Here is a 27,900-nt window from a genome sequence, read left to right as displayed (position 1 = left end):
TGCCTTAATCCTATGACTTAGTTTGCTGAGTTGCCTAGTAATCAAATGCATTACGGGTGCCTATGCACAAGTGCATCAAATTTTCCCGTTGTTGTTTAAGTAAGTAAAATGCTAGCTCTGCTGAACTGAGAATGTTTCCATTGACCTCCCTGGGGTCAGTATTTCAGCAATGGTGTTTATACCAACCAAGTATTAAGAACTCTTGCTAATTTCTGTGGTTTATTAAGAATAAAGTTTTAGTTAATATATTAACATATAAAGTAAGGGCAAATACATACACTTAGATAACTATCATCATGTTCTGTCTTGTATTACTGTATTACTTGTATTACTGTATCAATAAAATGGGAGTTTTAGCATCAAGATTTTTTTGTAAAACTATGACTTTTTCTTTTCTAAGGCCTTCCTTGTGTAAGACACTTCCTAGTTTACAGTTTCTTGATGGTGAAATCTTAAACTGTCATACTTTACACACAACTGAAAGAATCAGAGGATCAGAATCAAGAACTTTTCTAGAACTTTGTCAAGTTCAAATTGAAGAAAGTGTTCTACTGAAAAAAAAGGCTGTTGAACTGGGGTATGTATTTATGTGAATATAAAATGTGTTCAGAAATATGTTTTCATGTATTATTAGTTCTTGGTGTCTAACGTATTTTACTTAGCTTTTTGCCTAGAAATGTATTATGTTAAGAAAGAGATTAGAATCACTGACTTCAGTGCAAAGAGTATTTTAGACAGATATTAAAATATGTGGGCCTTGACTTTTGTTTGTTTGAGAAAACAGGTGGTTCAAAACCTTCAGTTAGAAGCAGCTGAATGAACTTATACACTCAACACAGTACAGTGGTATGCAGGAATACTAGCTTAAATCCTGAAAGTGTCGTCTTAACATGATTTCCAGCTTCAGCTTAATCAAACCTAGTTTGGCTATTGGTGCAATATGCTCTTTTTTTTTTCCTGTATTTGCTTTCCATATTTGTATTATTCATGTTCGAAATGACTACAAAATATAGGACCTCTTTTCTCTTAAAGTAGTGCATCAGATGGCGCTTTCTACAGGTCTTTGATTTTGTCATACTTACTACCTTTATCATTATTACCAGGTTAGTTGTCCAGTGACTTCAGCTTAGACATTGGAAGTGGTATTTTATCATTTATCTTTTCGTCACATTGCAATATCTAAATAGCACAATCTTATGTTTTCCCACTTGGTAATATTGCATGTTTTCTTCTTTCTTACTTCCTTTTCATTTCCTAGCAAGATCACAATATCCTTGTCCGCTGATGTTTGGAAACATAGTTTCCTTGATCCTGCCAGGTACTGAGCATTATCCCAGAACAGGTGAAGCATGTGACATTTGACAATACTTTAGTCTGAGTTTCTTGTGTACTTTTTGGTTCAGGAAAAGTACTCACATTTTTTTCAGAATCTGCATTTACATGTAAGCCTGTATATCCACGGTGTCTTTTTATTACCTAACAGGTTATTACACTGATGTGTTATTGGCTGTTACTAAGCTGCAATAAAATATTCATAGCTCACAAAACAGATTTATTTGAAAAGACATTTGTATTAAGAATTAAATTGAAAGTATTTTGGGAGAAATTTTATAGGGCAGTTTTCTATGACAGATGTAATGTCTAGGTGACTCCTAGAACTCATGTTTCTCCATTAAACCCACAAGATATATTTTCTCCACTTCTGTTGTTTTTGCTTCTGGTTTGCAGGTGGGAAGCTGATACTTCCTAATCTATTTACAGTTTTGAAATAGTGTTCTTTCCTTTCCTTTTCTTAAAAGGAAAAAAGGAGAGGCAAAAAAAGTACTCCTCCTTTACGGTAGAGAAAATTTTCTTATGTCTGAGATTTAGGACCTGGTTCATCAGTTTCCTTTGCAGAAAAAAATTCCAATCTGTAGTTAGGATATGACTTGTGAGAGAGCTGTAGCAGAATCTAAGGACCTACCTTTCATGTACATTTCTGCAATTTGGTAAAAAATGGGAGGGAAAGATGATATTCACAAAATTTAACAGTTTATTTAACCATGGTCTGCATGAATGGACAGCCAGACAGGTAAGAAATTTGCTAGGTAGTCAGGCTCAGATCATTTATTAATTATTAATAGTTAATAGATCGTGCTACTTTCTGGAGGTGGACTTGTCCTTCTAACATCTTTATCAAAGACCTGGAGCAGGAAGTGGAATGCACACTTACCATGCTTGCAGATGACAACAATTTGGAGGAAACTGTTTACATGCCTGGGGTAGGGCAGGGCTACCATTCAGAAGAACCTAGGCAAGCTGGGGAGACAGGCCATCAGGAGCCCTGTGAATTCAGCAAGGGCAAGTGCAAAGTTCTTTACCTTGGAAAGAGTGACCACTTGCAACAATACAGTCTGGGACTGGCTGGCTGAGAAATGCCTCTGCTGAAAAGTACCTTTGGTTCTGGGTATCTACCCAGAAACTGAATGTGAGCCAGCAGTGTGTCCTGGTACCAAAGAAAGTTAAGAACGTCCTAGGCTGAATCTACAGGAGCATAGCCAGTAGGTTGAGAGAGGTTATTATTTCCCTATCTTCAGCCCTTACTAGCTTGCGTCTAGAATACCATGCCCCGTATTTTGAGTCACCAATACATACAAGGCATTGATAAACTGGAACAATTTTGGTGCTTGGGCCTACGATGGTCAGGTGGTTCAAGCACATACTCAGGAAGACGGAGCCAGGCTGTTTGCAGTGGTGTATGACAGGAGGATGAGCAACAAGGACCTAGCTGAAACAAGGGTGGTTCAGACTGGTGTGGTGGATTGATTCCTGCCGGTAACTAATCACCCACCGGCTGCTTGCTCACTACTCCCTCTCCAGCAGGATGGGAGGGAAAATCAGAAGACCAGAGGCAAGAAAAACCCATGGATTGAGATAAAGACAGTTTAAAAAGTGAAGAAAAGACAGGAATAAAAAAAAAAAAGAAACCAACCAGGTGATACAAAGCAATTGCTTACCACCTCCCACCAGCAGACTGATACCCAACCGTTCTTTGAGCAATGGCAACCTTGGAAAGACTCCCTGCCAAGTGTTATTGCTGAGCATGTTATTATATGGCGTGGAATATAGTTTTGATCAATTCAGGTCAGCTGTCTTGGACGTGTCCCTCCCCAGCCTCCTGCCCACTCCCAACCTACTTGCTGAGTGGGACAGAGAGGCCTTGACTCTGTCCAAGCACTGTTCAGCAAAACATTAGTGTTTTATCAATACAGTTTCAGTCACATATCTAAAAAACAGCACTATATGGGCAGCTATGAGAATTAACTCCATCCCAGCTGGACTCAGTACAACTGGACATAAGGAAAAACCTTTTCACTGCTAGTACGGTGATGGGTTGCAATAGGTTGCCCAAAGAGGTTGTGCAGTGTCCATTCTTGGAAGTTTTCAAGACCTGACAGGATAAAGCTCTAAGTGACCTAGTCTGATCTCAGAGCTAACCCAGCTTTGAAGTAGGAGGTTAGACTAGAAACCTCCTGAGGTTACTTCAGTTGAGAATTTTTCTATGATCCTGTGTAAGTTTTGTTTGAAACAAGTTGCAGATATTTGCGAAGAATGGTGGAAAGAAATTATGTAAACGTCTCTTCTTTCCTGAATGTATGGTTTGGGCATTTGGGGGGAAGGAGAGGGAGGGTTGTGGGTTTTTTAATGTTTTGAGAATTCATTCACAATATTTTCAATTGGTAACTTTGACATTGTTGAACCATCTTGTATCAAATTTAGTCTCAAAATTAATTTCTTAGGTGTTAAAACCCTCTATGTTTTATTTTGACTAAACGTACAAATTTATGGATGATTTGAAAACTGTTGAAAACTGCAGTTCATAAAAGGAACTCCAAACAGCTTGTTTGTATGTAAGCCTTAGCGGCATAGCTGTTATACTTACCTACTGCAATACTTTGAATTAATGTGACGTTGCTAAAGAACAGGCCAACAATAGAGCAAACTTCTGTCTGTTTTACATCTTGCTAAGTTATGAGCCCCTGTAGGTGTGACCTCAAGTATGTAAGCTGCCAAAAGTAATCACTGCTTGCTTCCCTAATCCATGTTTCATACACCACTGCTGCCCAATTAAATTGTCTGTGTTGTTTCTGCCTGAAACTTCACTCTTCTTGCCACGCTTAAGAATGAAATGTATCTTAAAATTAAATTTCTCTATTCTAATAAATGCTTCCTGTCACATAATCTTCAGATGCCTTGTAGTAAGTAATAGTATAAAAAAAAAATGACACCTTGGCTGCAGTAACTTGCAGTCCTCAGATATGCAGATGTCTGGCTAGTGGAACTTGAACTTTATAAATAGTTTGTATAATACAATGAAAATTACAGGAATTTCATAAATGCTATTGCAGGATAGAATATGTAAACAGTGACCTCTTTCATGTGTATGTAAGGGACTTTTGTAACCTGCAGATGAACATCAGTAATGATGCTTATAGAAGTCTCCCTGAAGACAAATTAGATTTTACCACACTATTACAAACAAAAACTCAGTTACAATTCGAGTGTACTATTTGAATATTACATGTATCAGAATTATGAAAATTACAGTAGAGCTGCAAAGGGAAAAACATGACATTAAGCAAAATTTTAACTAGCACACAAACTAGCACACAAAGGTGTAGAATATTATTTATGTTTTAGCTGCAGTGGCGAGGAGAAAACTGCCATTGCTGATGAGAACCAGCTTGTTTGTCTACCCTCCCTTTTGCCTCCAATAGGTTTGTTCTGCTGACTTTTCCATATAATTTTTACTGTCTCATGCTGACAAAACGGTGCTCTTTCAATAACCTGGCAGTCGTTGCAGATGCAATTGCAGTAAGGAATTCTATACAAAATGTGTCAGCTCTGTGTGCAAGCTTCCATTGCCACCCTAAACTTTCTAACTGGCAACATTTTGGCTGATTTAAACTCCACTGAAAGGCCTTTAAGGATGAATAACTTGCCATTTTCCGTATCTGTTAAGTCAGCCTGTGCCTGGGTCCTTACACTTCCTGGGTGGTGTCATTGGGGGTTTGCTCCTCCCCACCTCTACTTTTCCCTCCCCAAACACTGCATGTGAAGCTGAGCAGGGTTTGCTCTAAAATTATGAAGAAGGCAGTTGATGGATGCTCTTGGACTGAAGTTGTAGCAGTCATTAATAAATGCCTGACTAGACTTTCCAAATAGGTTTAAACCTGATTCTAATGCTTTCACCTTTCTCCAAAATCCCTGGAAAATCCCAGCACAAATTGAGAGGTATCTTTTTGGTAAGAAAGCTACAAGTAGCATTCTGCTCTTAGCATTTGTTTAAAAAATGCTATCTTGGTCTTTAGGTACTATCGGGGCCAATATTCTAGCACATTTGTACGCGAATTGTACACATTGTTGCGAAAGACCCATCCCTTCTTCTTCTGGATTATTATCCCTTTCTCCCACTGCAAAAGCAGTGCACCCTTTGTAGCTATGCTAAAATTTACATATGGCATAAATTACTTTTGCTTGTTAAGATCAGAACAAAGCTGTGTGTAGCCATAGAACATGAGGGAACGTGCTGGTCAAAGCTGGAAGCCATTAAAATTTTGCTATAGCCAGACTCCCATATTCATCTACATTTCATTACATACTGCCAGGCAGTGTGGATACTGGTGCTTCCATCAGGATAATCCTATTTTTTGTTTTGTCTAGATGCCAATTTATGCTTAAAACCTTGGTTGTGTCTTAACCAAGAAGCAATTCCAGAAGAATTAGCGTGACCAGACCCCTTGACCTATAATGCCAAAAAAGGTCTGAAAGGCAAACAACCAATTTACATTAACTGAAAAGGAAATATTGTGGTATCAAAAGTCTTAGTACTGTCATATTTCTTACTTTGTCTTCACTCTTTCCTCATTTGTGTTTTTTTCCATTGAAGAAGTAAATCAGCCCTGCGTATTTTCCATTAGAGCAGCTTCCTTTCTGTGGTTGGAATAAGCAATCTTCAGGAGCACGTCTCTGCTATCAACAACGCAGTCCTTTTGAGACACTGAGAAAGCTGCAGTACATTGATAGGACAGCTCTACCCCAAGCTTATTGAATAGTTCTTTTTTTCTCCAGAGCTGCCTGAAATCCCTGTTCACCTAAGGGAACCACCAAACTGACTGCCACCAAGCACTCAGGGCCCATCTTAATATTTGTTTGTGGTTTGGAACATCACCTGTGCAGGAGAATCCCAAATACAGTTACCAAGCCACTTCCTTGTTCATATTTCTCTTGAGATGTCACTACAGCTTCCTCTGTAGTTTCTTGAAACTTAGGCCAATCCGACAGCCTACAAGGAAAGCCACTGATACACAGAGGGCAGCCTAAATATACTACAAAATCAGAGTATAGTTGTGGATTGCCAGGGAATATGTCAGCTAGGAGCTGGGGTGCGTGCCCACAGTGACAAGACTATTTTGCAAAACCATTTAGGAAAGCTGCCCAAAAGCAGCTTCTGTGAAAACAGTAACGCATGATCCCTGGTGATCACACAGTTATTCCCTGCCTGAATTTTCAGTTGCCTTCAACCTCCCCTCCCATTTCTGCTTGCCACATTCATAGCCACTGGAAGGGTGAAACAGCTGCTTGAGATGGCCCCGCACCTGTCAAAGGAGAGGATGCACAAATACCCTGTTCACTGCTATGGTGCTTTGTTTTTCTTTGTTGTTGTTTTCTGAGAATGAACAAGTACACTCAGGATATACTTTTCATATGGAAGCTTATTTTGCCCAATATATAAAACATTCTGGGTTTTCCCACAGTATTTTAATTGTCAAATAAACAAACAAACAAAACTAAAACTGAATGAAAAAAAAGAAAGGTGGGAAAGAATTTTGGTTTTTTTCTTTTTTTATTTTGTTTTTTCTTTTTTTTTTGCCTTCTCATCATAATTTCTTTTGTAGAACTTTGCTAATGATCTTGTACCAAATTTATCTTCTTAAATACTTCCACTAACTTAAAGTATTTAAAGCATTTAACTAATGCTTTATGTATTTCATGTTGAAGAAATTACTATTCTTACTGTGTAGTAGGAGACAGCTAGAATTTATTAGATCTTTAAGCAAATACATGCATTGGTTTAAATATTTTTAGGAATTGTCATATTTGTGGAAGTAACAGGAGTAAGAGTAATGTATAATGGACAATCAAATGTACAGCAACTGCACAGTGAGTTGTGTAATCAGGCTGCGTGGATTTAGATTTGGCTTCTGATTTAGCCATTCATATTTTGTGCGATAACACCGAAGCTGTACTAGCAGACAAAGAGTTGGAATCTTTTTCTCTCTTGTAAGACCTGATTCTGTATGTTCTTAAAAACCTAAAAAGTTCTTAGTTGAACTTCATTAGAGGAAGTAGTTACATAGGTAAAGAGTCTTTTTGCAATAAAACCTTATAAAAGCTTCCCCTTTTAAGAATGATGAACGGAAAGGAAAATTCTGTTATTCAAACTATAATCTTAGGATCTGACTTTTTCCAGGCTCCCAAAAGAATTTATCTTGTTTCTACTTTTTCTCTTGCGTTGCTGACCTAGAACTGACTTTGTGCTCCTCTGAAAATAATGCCAGATTGCAGATCTCTGCATCTGTCTGTGCTTTCAAAGGAAAATGTTTTCCTGATTCTGAAAGTACCTGCTACCGAATACAATGGACAAACACTGCCTAAATACAGCAGCCTTCTGAATCTGTAACAGTTAGTTCATATTTGCTCTTACTCATCCTTGTCATTTATATGGTGTAACATACAGAACTAATGAGAGCCAGACTTCATAGACTGATGTTGCTTCAGTCTAGCACCTTCCCTTATATTGATAAAAATATCTATACTTAAAAGCTTCTGTTTTCCTAAATTCTCTCTAGGCATTGTGGTTTGTTGGTTTGAATCTAAGTTTGGGGTTTTTTTCTGTAGTTCTAACCTAAATTTTAAAAATACTGTTATTTTTATATTAGCTTTCATAGTTTCCATATAAAATTGGATTATTAAGGCTATTACAGGATTTACAACAAAATTGCCTCAAATCCTGTAAATTTTTTGGCTTCATATGCCTCTAACCACACAGAAAATTAATAGTGAAATGCATGCCCTAGTGCCTATTTCAAACAGAATGAAACCTGTTTTAAAAAATGAGAGTAAAATAAGCAGTTTAATGTATATTAGTATGTTTTTAATGCTGTCAAAAAAAGAAAAATACAATTAAGATTTATAAATACTGAAACTGGTTTTCAATCAGAGTAATTGCTATTCATTGTAAGAATATGGAAACATGTAAGGAGACTTGAAAATGCAAGGTAGTTTAGAAAATAACAGAGAGACTATATTTTTTAAAAAGCATTCTTACAGTCTGAAACACATGTAAAAATGTTTTATCTTTTTTCAGAATTGCCTCTTCTATCGATTCTGCATTGGGACAATGCTGGTATTTTAATCAGTTGATGAAACTTAGTATTAAACATCGATATGCACATGAGTACGGTGAACTAAACATTACTGACAGAGATGGACCAGAAGCACTGCAAAATCATTTAAAGCAAACATCCACTGGCTGCCTACAGGAAAATAACCTCTTTATCATGGGTGCGACAGAAAATAAACAGGTCTTGTTGGATCCTTCTGAAAGATGGATTACTGCTGACCATATTCAGGCCACATTCATTAACTCCTCCATACCTGTGCACCGAAAGGAAAATAAAGAAGATCAGAGAGTGAAGCAGAAGAGCACTGAATCTTGTATTAATTACAGTGGAGAGAGCAAAGGCAACAATAACATGTCAGCCCAACTCACGTTGCAGCAGTCAGTGATAGTAGCAAGTAATATGGGAAAAGATCTTCCAAATGATACAGAAAGGTAAGACAGATGTCAGATTGCTTTCAAACAGATTATCCAAATAGGCAATAGGAGTGAGGATTTCTTGTTTAAAACAGAGGCACAGAACCTGTAGTAAGAAAACAATATTTTTAAGCTTATTAGACAATAAAAGAGTTAAAGTGATGCACACTAGACTTCCATATTTAAAAAAAATCCTTTGTGGTATTCTGTCAGTTGATATATTAGAAAATAGATATGTATGCACTTAAAATAATTTAAAAATACTCTGTAGTAAGAGAATTTGAAAGCTTTTGCTTGGTCTCCTACCTTTACCTTCCTTTTTGCAACAGATTTATGACGTCAATTCAATGATGCATACAATGTTAGGGATGAAAATGCTGGATGGTTTGCGAGAATTTTGGGGCAGTTTAAACTACAAACTAGTGTAGTTTTTTGCTGTACTATTCATGAGACATTCAAGATTCATCTATGCAGAGTTGTCAGTATCATTTAGAAGGCAAGAGGGAGAAGTTGCTTAAATCTACCATCCTACTCCCTTGACCTTAGGCCAGTCTCCTGCTGTTGTGATGACTGAAGAGCTAAGAGCCTGCCCTGCCCTTGGTACTCCTCCAACATGCCTCAACCTGCTTCTTAAAAGTAGAGGCAGGGGTGAGGGGGCGGTTCAACTTGTTCTGTGCCCCCAAATATTCTCTCGCATGAAACAGACTGGTTTATTACCTCTTTGGAATCCATTTGCGGCTGGTTTGTATGGTTCTGGATGTACAGTCAGGGAAAACAGAAGCTGAAAATTTTCCCCTAGAGGTACAAAAATTCAGTTGTGTTTTCGTAAGAATTCAGTTTCAAAAATACATGTCTCGAGAATGCTATGAAGAGCAAGCATGGAAGGTCTGCTTCTTCATGCTATTTAGACTTACGGTGAATAGGCAGTAGTTCTTAGTAGGTACTTAACACACTATTAATTTGTCATAAAATTTATTATTCAGGAAGACTACAGAATTCCTCATTGCCTCTTGAAAGTAAGAGTACAGTAGTCTGTTACAGAAGGTGAATGCTTCAGAAAAATATTTTTGAAATAGTTCATTTAGTGTTTTTACTTAATGTTGCAAATGCATGTTCCAAGTCTGTTGTTGGACAGTTCTCTTCAATTTAGAATACAAACCATTAGAGGTGGGGGGTTTATTTTGTTTATTTTTTAATGCAGCTACTGCTTTTTATAGATGAAAAGCTTATAAATCATGTTTTGGGGTTGATAAACTTAATAAACACATTTTAGGAAATAAATGTGGCTTAACCTCTGAAGTGTGCTTTTTTGCTGAAAAGTGCTCCTCTATCTAAATAGATGCACTGCACAAGGAAAGAAAATATGTAAAGTTTAGGGGAAATTTAAACATCTTTTCTTAAACCCACTGTCCAATTGAAATGAGAATTTTGTGGAGAAAGCATTCTAAGATAGTAAAATCGTAATGGAGAACTGCCATTAAACTTTTTCTCCATCAGTATAAATTAATTTAATATATATTTAGAAAGCTCAATCGCTGAACAAATCTAAATATTCTGTAATCAGTGCTTGTTAAACAATGAGCAAATTAGAAAATGTGCGCATACAACGAGTGGTCAGTGGTGTTAAATGAAGGGTAAAAGTAGGCAAAAGATGAAATTGCACTTTCTCAGTTTTTCCTTTCTGCTCCATTGGAGATATTTGTCTCATGCAGTTTTCAGCATTTAGCTGAAATGTTTCTTTTTTTCTGTGGACAGTGGAGATAAGCTGACTCCTCCAACAGTTTATTCAGTCACTGTTAAACCACTTCTGCTCCTAATCCTTTGAGGAGACTCTTCCTCTCTAGTCAATATACAGGGAACAGAGCCGAGCGGAGATTAGTCCTTTTAGACAACTAGATTTCCAAAGTTATGTATTGTGGATATCCTCCAATGTTTCTGAACATATATGTCACATCTGGGTTTTAATTTCTTTACAGTTTGATGGCAAAGCCTTCCGTTTGTCTCAGTGCATAGTGCTATGTTTTATGGTTATAGTTTGGCAGCTATGATAATCCATTTGTACTGGTAAGGCTATGTCATTCATAAAGGTATTTATTATTTCTCTGTGAGGCTACATATGGCAGCATCAGTGATCCAGTCTCTTTGGCGGCAGTACCGTGCCAGGAGGAAAACTGATTGTACCAAAACAGGGAATCACCAGTTTATAGAAGCTCTGAGACAGAGGCATGAAGCTGCCACGCTAATCCAGGTTGGTTTATAGGATTGTCTTTACTTACTCTGCAAATTTAATAAGAAAAAAAATCTTGCTAGTTTTGTGCACTTGTCATCTCTCTATTTTTGTTTAGGTTTTTATTAATAATTTCATAATTAAACATTTTTTGTTTTACTTAATCAGCATAACCTTGATGTTTCTAAAAGGGAGCCTTCTTTACAAAAACATTTTCACCAAGTATTTCCTTGAATTACTTTTGCTTGATTTAATTCTAATATTATATTTAAGACATATTGTGCCCACGTTCTTACTGGGGTATGTCTACCCTACTACACTGACAGATGCTGCATAACTGGTACATCATGTCTGATACCTTTACAACTAAATACTCTTCCCATCTCTTTTATCCTGCCTATCCATCTCCCTCCTTCTCTCCCCATCTCCCGAAAAGAGGATTGCCTCATCCGTACTGCTGTTGGGAACAGACCATGGCCTGGGCTGTCCTATCGTAGATACTGAGCTAACAGTTAAACAGGATGGATACTGTGTGCAAGAATTGAAGTCCGTGGTGTGGCTCTGTTTAGTTTGCTAACCAGATATAGTATTTACCTGCCTTGTTGCCAGGGTTCATGGGGTTTTTCTACATTTTTAAGCAAATGGACCCTGTACTGATTTCAGACTTCAGGTTAACTTATAAACATTCGATATTGTAAGTCTTCTATAACGATGTCAGTAGTGCCAAAGTGATTAAGATGCCTAAGTTCCATTTTCAGACTGAAAATCCAAGTAATTCATTGGTATCTATTAAAAAAATGGGCAGTAGCAAAATGCTTAGTAAATGTGCCTGCTAACAAACAGGACAAGTGCAGAATCATACTACAGCAGTTACCTGGGAATTTGCGCTAAAATTTGTTTCTGGAGTATAGCGTGTAGCTTGTATATTAACAGTTGACCTCCATAAATTTATTTAAACCATCGCTGAACTTAGTTATATATTTAGCCTCTACTGTATATTGAAGTGATGAGTTACACAAATGTATATAGTGATTAAAATGTGCTTCTTTTCATTTGTTTCAGACCTGATAATTTCCAAAGTTAGTATGAAAATAAAGAGCCTGTCACTATTTATGTTCTGTGCATTTTATGGATTTTTAGCTCTCTCTTATATCTATTCTTATAGTCACTCTTTTGTAAATAAAAGTTAGTCTCTCTTCACATTACTCTGTACATGTTTTTTTATCTTTTTGTCCCTCCCTGGATCTTCACCTTATTCTGTTATAATCTTTTTTAAAGAAGTGACTAGAACTGAATTCCATGGGCAGATATATAATGAATTTGTACAGTAAGACAGTTTTAATCCAATTTCTTAAAAACTACTAACATATAATTTTTCTTCTTGATCATGACTGAGCACTGACCTGGTGCTTTCATAGATCCATGTTAACAGCTGCCTTACAGTTAATCCTTCTGCGTATACCATTAGGATTGTGTTTCTCCTTTGCATTTGTAAAAACTAATTGTATTTGTTGACTAAAATATATTTGTCATTTGATCACTCAGTAATAAGAGGAGATTTTGTCTGGATGATTATGAAGATCTGCAGGAAAGTAACAACAATGAAATGATAAAAAAAGCAGTTCTAATACATTTAATCATTTTTATAATAATAATGAGTTGTGTGTGTAAAAACCATAAAATTTTTTATTTCTGCAATTAGACAATCATTTCCTAAAAATTAATAAGCTAAATATTAAGCCAGAATATGAGATTTACCCTTCCTATTTTAGTGCTTCCATTGCAAAGCCATTAAATGTGGACAACGCTGCATCTTTCAGGACAGTGGAAATTGTTTGCATGGTCTTTTAAATGGTTAGGGCATCTTGAACTCTAATGATGTCAGACACTTATTTGGGGGAAAATTGCTGTCCTGAATTTAGGTAATTCTTAATTCCGTCTATGTAATTTTGATCTCTGAAGTGTTTTCCTGGATCTGATTCTATGGCTTGACATATGTTCCTAACGCCCTTCCTCTTTTTCTAGCAGTTAATTCCTAATGTGCTCCTTTTTCTTAGATATGATTATGCCTACTAGTAATATTTTTTTAATAAAGATGTTAGACAGTTAAGAAAGAGCAACTGACCTAGGTCAATTGCATGAGATGTCTCCAAGAATTGCTACTTGTAAACTATAAGACATTTAGTACAAGTTGTATTTTTATTCTCGGTAATTTGAAAGTTGACACTCAGCTTTTTCTTATGTAGCCTTTCCTTTCAGTTTATAATAGTCCCTGAAGGAATTGTCAAATAATTAATTAGTTGACCCAGGTTTGTAGTTGAGGGAGTTTCAGGATTCCTTTCTGCTTACTTGTGGAGAGCCTCCTGAGTACTCTAAGCTTTAGACATATGCTGGCATTTAATTTGTCTTGTAGTTTTAAATGTCACATAAAGTTCAAAAAACAGATCATTGAGCTATTAAACCAAGGCCCAAGATGTTTTATCTTCCTAATGGGATAACATAGAGAATCTGGAATTGGGTTTGATCTATGGCTTTGTATAAAATGCTTTAAATTTTTTGTTTAGGCATTTTGGAAGGGTTTTCTTCTGCGAAAGAAACTGGCCAGTGCTCTTGCAGCTGTTAAAAGTGATGAAGTGGAAGATGACTATGAAGAAATAAATGTGGACGATTTCACGTTTTCTGAAGTAAGCACAGTCTTTAGCATAAAATCTTAATGTAGAAAATAAATATTATTCTTCTTAAGCGATTGTGTAGGTGTTGTAAATAAAAGAAATTGAAAGGACTACAAGGGCTAGATTGAACATGTTTGGTGTCCAGAAATACAGAAGCATTTGTTATATGTAGCTCATTTAAATGTATTTGTCATGGATTAATTGCTTCCTGCTCTTTGAGATGCTCTGGCAGTTACTGTGCTATTAATGTCACACCCACTGTAGAACTGCATATATTTCTGCAGTTAAAGGACAATCAAATGAGAATAAGGAAACAGCTACTTTTGTTCTCAAATGCTTTTTTAGTATTTTAGTAACAGATTATAACGTCAACGATATTTGAGTATGTCTTTTGTTCATTTTCATGATGTAATGAGAACAATAATATAGCTGAATATATAGAAAGTGTAGCTGAGATTCAGTGTTGCAGTATTCCAGTAAAAAGGACATACCCCAAAACCAGAGGTGAAGCAGGCTTATTAGCTCTTCTTTTGTCTTATAGGTAAAGTGCTAAAAAGATTGCAAGTCTGAATACAGTAGTAAATTATGAAGACAAGTATAGTTAAATCAGAAAAAAAACACACTAGTAATTTTTACAAGTTACACAGAGTTACTAATGTCCTTTTAGTTTCAAAGGATTGGAATTGGCTCAGAAGTTTCCATTCTAAGAAATAAAAGCAGGCTCCAAAGGAATTTGAGGAACAACTCCACATTCAAAACTGAATTTAGCAATAATTAAGTAAAAAATAAAAATGTCTATAGGATCAATCCTGTCATTCAGTAAGCAAGGAAGAGATTCTTTAAACTACTTTTATCTTTTATAACCTCAAAAGACAGAGTCTACATGGGATGTTCTAGACTCAGTGTGCATAGTAAGGCAGCTGTTGATGACTTACCTATATATTTGTCTGGACCACTGCTTTTTCTAATTGTTCACATTCATTGGCTTCTGTTTTTTTAATGTTTTCAGGTAAAGCAAAGAAAACTGATAGCAATGTGGCCGTTTGAGACCTAAAAGGATATGACTAAGGTTTTTTTCATGAACCCTTGTCCCTGAATGTGCTTATTCAGCTGCTGCATCTTTGCAAGAACCATTTGTCAATATTCTACTGTAATTTTGCAAAGGAGATTGATGCGATAACCCTGCTACTGGCAGGATTAGGTCCTACTTATGATTACATGTTTGTATGGCTCATAAAGAGTTATAAAATCAAATATGTTGTTAGTTGGAGCAGTGCAGTTTACAGTTGATCAGTCTTTGGGCATCTGAGTATCAGCCTTCTTTTGCCATTCCTCTCGCCTTAGAACATAGTTGGGCTTTGTATGAAATTATTACCAATGATTTGATGACTTGGAGTAATTTTATTTTTTCTTATCCCTTTCAGCAGCTATTTTAAGATACATTTTCAGAATTACTGTCTCATTGTAAGAGCGTGCAAAATGTTTGAGGCAGGAGTCCCAGGAATCATTTGGTAGGCAGGAAATGTGTGTGTGTAAACATAGAGATCTGGCTTAAATTTTAGGATTTTTTTCATTTTAATTTGAAATATATATACAAAAAAGAACAGTCTCATTAGTTGATGTTCTCTGATCCCTGGCGTCTTTCTAAAATAATAAGAAGCAGAAAGTTGAAGGATTTATTTCTTCACACAGGAAGGAAGTATATTAAAGAAGGAAAATATCCTGTTTTGAATTATTCAGCCAGTAGGCCAGAGTCTTATATACTGTAATTCAATTGAGCCGTCTTGTTTCACTCTGTTTGGCCCAAATAATCCTGTGATTTTTTTTCTTTAATTGCTAAACTGAAGAGTACGTAGTCAGTTTTGTTCCATCTGTCTGCATTTGGACAGGTGCTCCTGAGGCCAGGGGAAAAACGAAGCAGTGGGGAAGGCAAGAAAAAAAGACTAGCTCATTTCAGAGAGGCTTGCACTCTCTGGTGTTGCCACATGTTTCTTCCTTTGTTTTGTTTTGGTTTTTTTTCCAAATTATTATTGAGTTTATTAGGAAAGAAGTAAGCATGGTTTTAGGGAGCAATTTTCAGAGAAAGTGTTTAGGTTCAGATTATGACAGGAGAACCATGAGCTAACTTTTTAATTGGCATGGCAGGCTCAAAGGCTGGACTGGGGACTGAAAAGTTAGTCAAGCACTTAGCTTCTTGTGACGAAAAATAAAAGAACATCTGTTTTATACAGAGCAATGTATGTGATAAATTTGCAATGTCTATGCCTGTGAAAGATATACTTTGTTCAGTGAGTGAGCATTTCAGTGTTCAAGATTGATGTCTGTAACTAGAATTATACCCTGCAATACTTGTCATGTTTGTCCTTCTTTTTTTTTCTTTTTTCCAAGCACATATCTTGTCTGTGCTGAAGAGTTTGATTGAGAAATGTGTCGCTTAACTGTAATAGGGCTACTGGAACTGGAGTGCGAAACAGTGATATATGATACAGCCATGTTGTGTTATTAGCTATGCAATACCAAGGAATATTTACTGCAAACATATTAATATTCTGCTAAAACGTCCATGATTCTTGCCTTACACTCTCTTCTGCCTAGCCCAGATTAGCCATGCTCAATACTAGGTTGCCTGGTTCCATGTGACTTCAGCTGTTCTGTTCTCTGCAGCTGGGCAATACCGAATCATATGGACTTTCTACTTCTGCAGAAAAAAGCAGCAGAAGCTTGGAATAGTCTATATTTCCTATTCTCTCCTTTCTGGCCTCAGTGTTTTATAGCAAAGTGCTGAAGCAGAGCCAAATAATGACACATGATATCAGTGGCTATCTGTTGGGCCTCAAACAAGTGTGTAGGGAGGAGTACATATTGCCGGGCTAAGAGATCCCATATGCTAGGGTGTGAAGGAAGAGAAAAATATCTGGACACCATTTTGTACTGCAGATTTCACTGTTGGACAGGGTGAGGGAAATGAGAGAGAAGGGCAGAAAAAGCTTTCCTTATTGCAAATCAATACAAATATACTAAATCTTGTCAAAAAGTTTTTGGAATGGTCCACTGTTTTGTGATGTAGTCATTGTTTGGTGTTTTTTTTTTAATACCGGTTTTATGCAGATTTCAGTCATAATGATTTTATTCAGTATTATCTAGCATTCTACAAAATCACTGGTGTGCAAGTACCTGTTTAAACCATTTGCAAATATCACAATGAAATAAGTCATTAGGCACCAGTCTTCATTAAATTACTGTTTAATATCCTTATTATAAACTGAGTGTACCCAGTGCTCTGTGGAAGGTGAGGCTGCAAAACAGCATAGGGGAAACTCTAGTCTTTGCTAAAGATCATGTGTTTACTTGATTTATGCACAGTAAGCAGTGGTGTATTTTTAGTACAAGTTTGGCACGATATCGCATGAAAAAATAGATTGGATGTGCTTGAGCTGGATGAAGGGCATTTATCTTGCTCACAATAGCATGAATAGTAATCATTTCACCTGAACAATTACTGGTATCTTCTTGTATTCATATCAGCTCCCATACGTTGCCAAAGACATTCAGAGGCAATTGATGGCAGCAGTGTTTTGTGTCTGTTGTATTGTGCAATGTCAAACAGGCTATCCCAGATGAGATGAAAGATCTGGCCAACAGATGTCAGAAAGTATGAGCCTGGTATTTAGTGATATTTTCATGTCTTTCATGTGGACTTTGGAGAATTCCAGCCTATATGCTCCAGAAGGCTGATCTTAAGGCAACCTTTCATCAGCAGTCCATCCATGTAGCAAATGATCTACAAGGGAGAGCTCACTTTACCTCTGGTGGACAAAATCTGACAACACATTTGCTTGACACAGCTTTTACTTTCTGTACTATGTACCATCAGCATTGTTGTTTTCTTGATGAGAATATGTGAGCCAAGTGCAAAATGGCTGAACTTGCCAGAAAGATGAACCAATTGCATACAACCAGTTTTAAAACAATTATTTACTCAGAACAGTGGCCATTGAATAAATTATTGTTTTCCTACACTGAGTCAGCATATGGACATATTTCTTATTTTCATCAAGATAAGTACCAATATTGATGGTTATATGGCACAGAAAGTAAGTACTGTAGTTTTCAAAGCTTTATTTTTTTAGTTTAGTTTAATCATACTTTTTCAAAAAGAAAGTAATTTTGTAAGTTGCGACCAAGCTAAAATGATATCCATCACTGCTTCCTTCATCAAAGGGAATAAATCTGTTGCCCTGAGACAAAGTGTTGTTCTCCTTCTGAGCTTGATTATGTACAATTTTAAAATCCCAGCCTTTGACAGCTTTTGAAATTATTGACCATGAGTTTCCTTCACATTTTCCTACGTATCCACACTGAGACACATAGCTGTTCCTACTTCTTACTTGTCTTCCATGGCAGCTAGATAGCAGTTTTGCAGGTTTGTTTTGTTTTGTTTTGTTTTGAGCAGGGCGAGAAGAATAAAAACAATCTCGTATGTGCTAACTCTTGAAAAGTAAACAGCAATTAGAGCAAAAATTCCTTTATATCTCCCATCTTTAATATTCTTATCACATGTCCAAATTAGACACATACAATATGTTTTGTTTTCTTTTTAGATAATCCTTCATGATGTGGTTTGTCTCACGCTGTGAGCTTGTGATTGTGGGCTTGTGACAGTGATTGCTGTTTTCTGCCTAGTGCCAGGAAATAAGTGTAGCCTATGGATTAGAAGGTCCCCATAACATTTCTTGTATCTTGACGCTTTTACACATGTCTAGCTCTTGTAATTGCTTATAAATGTCAGAGCAGAATCCAGCCTTTCTGTATTGTATACTGCAAAGAATATGATCCTTTTTACATCAAATTTCTTACAAAGTTACAGTGTTGTAGAAAAGCAAAAAAGTGTATGATGAAAATTTCACTAGATCCCTCCTCTTTCAAAAAGGAGGGAAGTACTCTCTCCTAAGTAACATATTGGAAGATCAATCTTTTCAGTGAGTGTGTATCAACAATCTCTTGATATGATCCTGCTTCTTCAACTGCTAAGTTAATTAATCACATGCCATTCTCAGTCTGTGGCATCATTAGATACATAAAGACTCTTTTCTGCCCCTTTCAGCAATGATGCTTATCTAAAAAGCCAAAATCTTGTTTTCTAGTTATCTGATAAATATCCTGGCCTTGGAAGTAGGTTGTTTCAGTCAGTAGCTGATAAAATAAAAACAAACACAGCTATTAGGAGTTGTGGCCATCACTAATACCCCAGCTTCACAGATCATGCAGAATGTGCTCTGATTGCTTTTTGGCCTTCCACTATGAGATCTCAGTTCTTAATGCCACCTGAAATGCTTTTAATTTTTAAACAGAAACTATCTTCACGGCTTGTCTCTGTATAATTCTTGGTTAAATAGCCAGATTCAAACAAATACTTTCCAAAGCAAAGCCCACTAATGACGCATGGCACTAAAGATATCATTTGGAACCTGTATTTAGCCAAATGGTATAGTATTTTTCTAAATCATATTTAGCTTGTATGACATATCAAAATATAATGATGTCATTAATTATACTTCGTAGTCTTATTTCTCTAAAGACAAAGTCAAGCATTGGGATTAAATAAAAAGACCAAGCAATGGAAAAATGAATAAAAGTTTAAAAAGTCTTAGTTCTGTGGAGTTTTAGACTCATTATTTTACCCTCAAAGGAAAATCCTTCTAAGCCAAACACATCATTGTAAATGAAAGTAGTAACAGAGCCATCAGTTCTCAATGAGTTGCATCTGGAGTCTCTTGAAAGCTGAGCTAAGGATCTCAAATCATCGAATATAACTTAGAGAAGTTCTTTAATTTTTGTGCAATGTTAAAACTGACATTTTAGTGTAGGTATAGATTGTGTTTAAAGGATCTGGTTAAATGTATGATATTTAGCATGTCCACATACATTGATTTCCACTGAAAAAGATATTTTAGTAATGCCTATTTACAAATTTCAGGAGCTCTCCTGATTTGTCTGTGCTGTGTGAGAAGGGGCCATTGATGCAGCCAATATTGTAATTGAGTTAAATAGCAGTACTTTTGGAGGAACCACAGAGGAAACTGAGATGTCAGCTTCCTTTCTCCTCCAAGCTTAAATCCATAGATGTCTCATTGCCTGGAGCTTGAAGTCCTTTCAGTTTCGAACATAGCAGTTGTTATCCAGCCACAGCACAGCTTAACACACTTGAACACGTACAAGTCCCAGGGACTAGATGGGATGCATCCGAGGGGGCTGAGCAGTCTGCCTGATGTCATTTTGAACATCTAGGGGAGGTTGCTGATGACTGGAAAATACACATCTTCAAGAAAGGCAAGCAGAAAGATTCAGGGAACTAGAGGCCAATCAACATTATCTCAGATCCTGGGGAGGTTGTGGGGCAAATCCTCTCAGAAGCCATTTCTAAACTCATGAAAGAAGGTGATTGGGAGCAGCCAGCATGGGTTTATCAAGGGCTGATCAACTTCATTGCTTTCTATCACAAAATGACTGGCACTGTGAATAAGGGGAGGGCAGTGCATATTGCATACCTTTATTTTAGCAAGGGTGCTGATGGTCTCCCACAGTCTTATTCTCAAAATTTGTTGAGGCTGGACAAGTAGACCATAAGATGAGTGGCAAATTGACTGGACTGCCAGGCTCAAATAGTTGTGTTCTGTGGTGCAAAATCCAACTTGTGGACAGTAATTAATAGAGCCCATCATGGATAGTAGGGGAACCAAAATAGTAAGTATTTTAATTAACAACCTGTATGATGGAACAGAGTACAATCTCAGCAAGTGTGCAGATGATACCAAACTGGGAGCAGCAGTCAGTATGCTGGAGGACCAGGGTGTTCTTTAGAGCAGCCTGCACAGGCTAGATAAACAGGCTGACCAGGGCCTCATGATGTTCAACAAGAGCAAGTGCAAAGTCCGATATATGGGCTAGAATCACCCCATGCAACACTGTTGGCTAGGGGCTGACTGTCTAGGAAGCAGCACCACAGAAAAGGATTGAGGGTCCTAACTTTCTCTGCCATGCAGTTCTTGAGTTTATAATAGTGGAAACAGAGAAGGGGAAAAAAAAATCCCATACCCTACAACACAATCTTAATTTAGCTAAAAACTATTTAACTTTGTGTCTAGTTTGTCCTTGAATGGAGTGGGCTAAGGGTTCCTAAATGCTAAATACTGTTAAAACCATCTCTGCATTCTCAGTCTAGTAATTTTATTTCTATGGAAAATACTGGAAAATTTTATTTTAATATGGAATTAGCAGTAGCTATTTATCATTTCACAAAACTGAGTTTACAACAGGAAAGCATCCCAAAGAATCAGCTCCTGAAGCTCTTGAATTTCCCAGGGAGTAGCAGTGCAGGTCGCAAAAGATTTAAGGTGTTGAGACTACAGTTATGAATCAGCAGATTTCAACCTGTGAAATCATTTGTTCATAATTTATTTCAAATAGAGTTAGTGCTAGGGGCATATAAGAAGGACAGTATAAGTGAAGCTGAGACATGATTAAGACACATCTTCTTTAAGATTAAGCATTTGTAATGTAATTAGAGATTTGTTATCATCAGTTTCAAAAAATGCATGCTTACAACTTAGTCCTTTTTTGCTCTTTATCTTCCAAATACTTTTTATTCTTATTTCTGAAATAGAGATTTTAAACAAAAAGGAAAAGTTGTCTTGAAATTGAATAAAATTTCTCATGTGGCATGAACTTTGAGACATATTAAAGGTTAGATAACTGTAAACTTGAGCAGTCTATTTTTTATTACTCTGTGCTTCAGCCTAACTTCCCTTCCTTTGACAAAACTGCAAGCTAAAGTACAGCTTTCTTTTCTTTTGTGTTTTTAGTATTCCACACACTTGATAGAATAATTTGGGTTATCTTCATCTGAAATTGTGTAATGTCTGAATGTAAGGTGTTTAAGGGGTGGGAATGAGGGGTCCCTTGGCTGTTTTCTTTGTTAGGTTTTTTAGTTCATTGCCCCTTGAAAGTTTCACAGAGGTAGAAGGACTTGGAAAAAGGCTTATGGGGACATACCAGCTAAAGTTTGTGTAGTGTGGCAGAATCAGAGGGGGGAAGACCTGAAGATACTTGTCATTTTAAAGGGGAAAGACTGCATCTGGGGACTTAAAGCCATTTGAGGGGTGGCCTGAAGTTGCCAGGAGCCTAATGTTTATTGAGGTGGGTGGGAGTATACACCGTAAAAGATTTTTGAAGCATACATTTCTGATGCTTACCTCAACCATATCTAACCTCTGAAGCTGAGGTTACTGTTTACCCGTCTGTATTTTTTATTCCTGTATTCAGAAAAAGATGCAGGACCCAGAGCTTCCTTTGAATACTGTCAGGCTTAAGACAAAAATACATTTCTAGAAAAGTTTGGGTCATGTAGGTCATGAATGACTAACATGAACTACGATGAAATTCAGACTTTTGGAGAATTATTTATGTATGTATACATTAAAACTTTTTGTGAATGAAAACTTTCAGAGTCCCTAAAATTTTCATTATTCATTTACTTTTTTATATTCTGACATAAATTATTTTTATAGTTTTAGTCATACATATTTAAAGAAATCACATAGGTAGTTTTATTAAATATACTACATAGATATACATATATTAGAATTTGAGAGAATGGTTAGTTTTCTGAGCTTATTAAACAGTTTGGGAAAATGACATTTGGAGAAGACATTCCCCAGTAAAATTTTCTTGAAGTGTTTTTCTTAACAGAATGTTGTGATTTTTCCAGTAATTGTCAATGTATCCTTCTTATAAATGGACAACTACACAGCTATACTTGTCCTCTAATTTTCCTACAAAAATGTTCTCTAATAATTAACCAGTTTCCATAAGTCTTTAAAATCTCTTGGGGTCAATCAATCATTGTGATATGGTAGCTACAAAGAAGATGGAGACTCCCTTTTTACACGGAGTCCCATGGAGAGGACAAGGGGGAATGGACACAAGTTGCTCTTGGGGAGATTCCGATTGGACATGAGAGGGAAATTTTTCACAGTGAGGACAGTCAACCATTGGAATAATCTCCCCAGGGAAGTGGTTGACTTGGCCACGTTGGACACCTTCAAGAGCCATCTGGACAGGGTGCTGGGCCATCTTGTCTAGACTGTGCTCTTCCTAGAAAGGTTGGACTAGGTGATCCCTGAGGTCCCTTCCAACCTGTGATTCTGTGATTCTGTGTGATTCTCTGGAATCCATATGATACTCAATACTTTTTTTGGCTTGAAACATTGTTTGGTTTTAGCAGTTTTAAGAATGCAGCCGTGCCCAGCTTTCCTTCCTAATTCTCTTGTTTTATATAAAGACGAGGTTGAAAAAGAAGCTTTGCCAAAGGTTAAAATAACCTTTATTAGGGTGCTAACTTATTTATTTTCACCACATAAAATATGTGAAAAATCATGAAAGACAAATCCAGAGAAAAAGGCTATTTTTCCTACCGCTTGCAGTTCAGAGGTCTGTTTTCTATAAAAAGTATATCCACTAAACTAATTAAAAAGTAGTCTGTACACAGTTTTTTATAAAATTGGTAAAATCAACACATTTACATATAGTTTTAAAATGGCAGAACTTAAGCTGAATTTTTGTGGTGTTGGAAATGGAATAATAATGCAACTAATAGACAATTCAGTTAAGGATGTTTGTATTTGATACTGTTTTAGCTTTGGAATTTAAATAGAAAGTCTGGCTCTGAATGGATATTCAGCTTCCTAACATTGAACTAAGCTTTATACATGAACTTGAGTTTCTCAGAAAAGCTGGCCCATAGAGTAATCTGATTCCTAAAAAGACTGGATGACAGAAAAGGCTAAATGCACAAAAATATTCAGATCTTCAATTTCAAAAGAAGTTTTCAATCACAGTCTATCAACAAAATATAAATGAGCATAAAGAGTGTTCTAGTCCTTCTGTATCAACTGTAAGAGCTAAAAATGTGTGCTTTCTTAAGAAGTTTGTCAAACTTACTTATGCTTTTAAAGAAGAAATTACTAGCAAAGTATACTTAGGCCTTGGCAGAAATGAAGTTTAGTTTAAAAAGAAATGAAAGATGTTGTCATGGAGTAGCATGATATTTGAATGAAATACACCACAGAGTGAAATATGTTTGCCAGGAATCAAGAGAGAAAGTTACAGCTTTCAGCCAGATGAAAGACAGTACCGTATGGCTGGCTGTGGTATGCCCTTTTCTATTGTGAATATCCACAGGGTTAACGTTCAGCATATGATCCTTCTCCCTGACCACTCTCCCTCCCAGTCTCTGAGCAATTGTTTAACCTTCAGGATGCTTAACACTAGGAAAGGTAGTTCTTCATGTGGCATGTATTGCCTAAGAAGACATTTCGTCAGCTTATTTGAAATTGTCATAAATGCTGTTGAATGTTCTGCCTTGGATTAAAGTACTGTCTTTCACTTGTCTTTTTAACTTTTTGTTTTATTTTGTTGGAGTGAACTAGGCTTTAACTACACTATTCAAGTATACTCACTAAAAACTAGGAAAGTAGAAATCAAGGACTTCACCACCCTGAAGAACTTTACCTAAACTTGTAATCAATAGAGAAAACTAGTGCAAAGATTCATTCTGATTTATTTATTTACTTACTCTTATTACATATTATTCTTATTAAAAACAAATTCGAATCTAAGGGCAGATACTTTGTAAAATCTGATTGAAAAAGGGCCATTCTGACTGAGGATGACACTAATGGCCTGCTTCACTGAGGGGAACGGAAGTCTGGAAAAACAGGTTAGACAAAAACAGGCAGGTGAACTGCAGAGTGAATCTTTTTTTTAAAAGCAGGGAATTCCACACACTGTTTCTCTGAAATTGTGATGTTGAAATACCTTTTTTTAATAAAAGCTGCTTTTCTTTTTCCCCCTCTCATTCCTCATATGCTGTTGTAATGCTCAAGGGCCAGTCTTGACCTTGAGTTCAGAGTGAGTTTTGGATATTAATTTTCTTCTGCTTGTTTATATTCTGGGTAATTTTCCTATTTTTATCTTAAGATACTATATAAATAAAAGCACTACATAAATATCAAACAGTGAGTAAGTCAACGAGGAAATGAAAGAGGAAAGGAAAGAGGTATAAAGAGTTCTCCCTGATTTTCAAAAACAGATTCACTGTTTTGTCAGATGATGATTCACCTTGTGATTCTGGGGTCCACCATGTTTGGAAACCTGGGGTAGCTTCAGCTCCCATGACAGCCAACGTGTTGGCCTTTCAGAGTTAAACTACACCACTTCAGCAGTTACATGCTGTGACCAATGTAAATTATTTGCACTCTTTCCAGATTGACATAGAGGTGACCTTGCAAACACACACACTAGATGGTTATATTTGTCATAAGAAGTTAGATTACTGTTTTAAGTTGAGGAATCTTTTCCTAGATGTTAGCAGAAAACCCTTAAACCACCAATTTCCAAGGTTTGAAAGAATATATTAAGGGAAGGACTGTGCTCAGCATGTCCAGATTGTTTCATTCCTTCCGTAAGTATCAGCTACTGAACTCTTCTGGAAGCAGAGTATGGATGTAGACAGATATTTGGTTTGACCCAGCGCAGAGCTGTTATATAGCCGGCCCTTCTTTTCAGCCTGTATTGTTAATGCCTTCTTGGATCCTCTGCTTCTAACCATAGTACAGTTTAATCTTTTTTGGTAAATACACATTACATTTTGCAAAGGAAGGTATAGAATAAGTATTTGAAAAATGAAAAATGTTACATGTAATATGCTGTGAAATCCTCCAGAGTTCATTGATGAGCTACAAAATCAAAGGGGAGAAAAAAGCAAGTAGGATTAGACTCTCAAAGGGTAAAAAATGCATTGTGAATTAGGATAAAAAGTTCTTGATCCTAATGGATAAATGGAAATAGTTAATACTATGGAAATTTCATTATTAAAACTCAGAAAAAAAAAACCCCAAACCCAAATTTATTCACACTTTCTTCTTGTGGAATGATGACATCAGGGATAACTGTATCGTGTTTAATAGAGAATTTGGTGGTTTGTATTCTTTCGAGTCTTGGAATTATCTTGTTTGTGTCCCAAGCAGGAGCTAAATGAAAACTAACATAAAGTCCAGGAAAAAAAAAAAAAAGAGAAAAAAAACCAAGAAACCCTTGAAAAATTTGCCAAGTGTTAAAAATGTGTTTCAAATAGTAAGTTAAATTTATTTCTGTGAAGTTTTAACAAAAAATTAGAAAGGTATGTTTTGTGTGCTTTTGAGAATTGAAATTTTTTAAAAGTAATCAATACAGTCTTTGATTTGAAACAAACACTGGAAATAAAGTATGGAGGATAGAGAAGCGTGAAAGATACCTTCAGATGAACTAATATGTGTTAAATCAACTGTATGTGATTTACACATATGTGTAAAACTACATTGTATACCTCAGGATTTTTGAAATCAGTTCCTTAATTTGGCTTTAAAAATGAACATAAATATAGTCTGCCTATAACTGGTTTTGTAGACCATACAATCAAACTTCATCATTTTACTTGTGTTGTAATTCATCTCAGATTGCCTTTTTTTTTTTTTTGTGTCTTAGTGGACAATGTCAGTAGAAATTGATCTGTTTTTCACCCTTAGGTATTGGTAAATCTGTCAAAATCTCCAGGGATAAACATAGTGGAAGAGCATATATTTGAAAATCAATTATGTGTTTATTTTTTTTTGCCAAAGCAAATGTCGGTGTGGTATGCTACACATTCATAGGAGTGCCAAATGTGCTTAATGATAAATTAGCTATCTTTTTCTTCATCTTGCATATTTATACCTTTGGATCATGCTTTTATATTTTCATTGGTATTTCTTTTCAACACTTAGAGCACTGAAAGACATTTTATAGGCTGCGAAAGAAATAAAAACACTGTGGAGAATATTAAATTAATAGATGGCAAACACTGGGCTAAGAAAATATTTGTGAGAAAAGTTTCAACCTAAATATTAAAAGCAAAGAACTTTAATTGGGTTATGGTACAACTATAAAGCAAAAAGATTCAATCAGTGTACTGCTTAAGTGATTCTTATTCCAAAAAATTGACTACAGCTTTGGAGTGTTAGTTTTCATGTTCCATGGTTTTATTGATTTCTGTCAGAAACAATTTAATCAGAGAGGTGGAAATTCAAATAGCTAGGATGCAAGCTTGCCCTGAAATCTGACAGTAGAGCTTGGGTAATATTCGCTGTTAACATAAGATATATAAGTACTCAGGTAATTAATGGATGAACCAATTGGTGTGTAATCATTGCACACACCAATTAAGTTGACTGACATTTAAACTGTACAAGAAGGGGAAGTCTACTTCTCTCCCAGCTGTATTGATTCTTTTGCAAATAGAGGAAATAAAATCAGAGTTTTGCCATTTTCATATACCTTTATATACAAGCAAAGTTGAAGACACATCTTTTGCAGACATTGAGTTTCCCTGTGACAGGATTGCACATCCACAGTCAGAAAATGAGTGAAAAACTCTCATGTGAAAAGCTAGAAATATGGTTCGCATAGTGCAACTGAAGAGTAAATTTGAGGAGGACAAGGAGGAATTAATATCCAATTTCACTGGCAATTTTTGGTCAGATTGTCTCCCTTTTCCATAGGTATTCATTTTGACCATTCTGACTGTAGGCCCCAGGCAATTGCAAAACTTGAACATGTCATTGCTTTGTCTCTGCCGAGATACTAACTTGTCAGTCTTCTGTGTCCAAATTGTACCAATTTCATATCTTTAAATGATCACCTTTGGGATTTGATTTCACAGAATCACAGAATCACAAGTTGGAAGGAACCTCAGGGATCACCTAGTCCAACCTTTCTAGGAAGAGCACAGTCTAGACAAGATGGCCCAGCACCCTGTCCAGACGACTCTTGAAAGTGTCCAACGTGGCCGAGTCAGCCACTTCCCTGGGGAGATTATTCCAATGGTTGACTGTCCTCACTGTGAAAAATTTTCTTGTGTCCAATCGGAATCTCCCCAAGAGCAACTTGTGTCCATTCCCCCTTGTCCTCTCCATGCGACTCCGTGTAAAAAGGGAGTCTCCATCTTCTTTGTAGCTACCCCTTAAGTACTGGTATGTGGTGATGAGATCCCCTCTGAGCCTCCTTTT

At 36.4% G+C, this 27,900-nt stretch overlaps 1 protein-coding gene across 1 annotated transcript in view; it reads left to right on the top strand.

The window, feature by feature from the left end:
* Nucleotides 1-27,900, top strand: part of LRRIQ1 (leucine rich repeats and IQ motif containing 1) — a 113,360-nt gene that overhangs the window by 28,921 nt on the left and 56,539 nt on the right. The window contains exons 14-17 of the mRNA XM_075080708.1: nt 401-577; nt 8,411-8,878; nt 10,970-11,108; nt 13,652-13,771. Of these exons, the coding sequence (XP_074936809.1) occupies nt 401-577; nt 8,411-8,878; nt 10,970-11,108; nt 13,652-13,771 (904 nt within the window). The remainder of the gene's footprint in view (nt 1-400; nt 578-8,410; nt 8,879-10,969; nt 11,109-13,651; nt 13,772-27,900) is intronic.

Source organism: Phalacrocorax aristotelis, chromosome 1, assembly GCF_949628215.1.
Source record: "Phalacrocorax aristotelis chromosome 1, bGulAri2.1, whole genome shotgun sequence".
NCBI lineage: Eukaryota > Metazoa > Chordata > Aves > Suliformes > Phalacrocoracidae > Phalacrocorax > Phalacrocorax aristotelis.
Note: the sequence above shows the minus strand (reverse complement) of the source record. Positions and strands in the feature narration are given on the sequence as shown.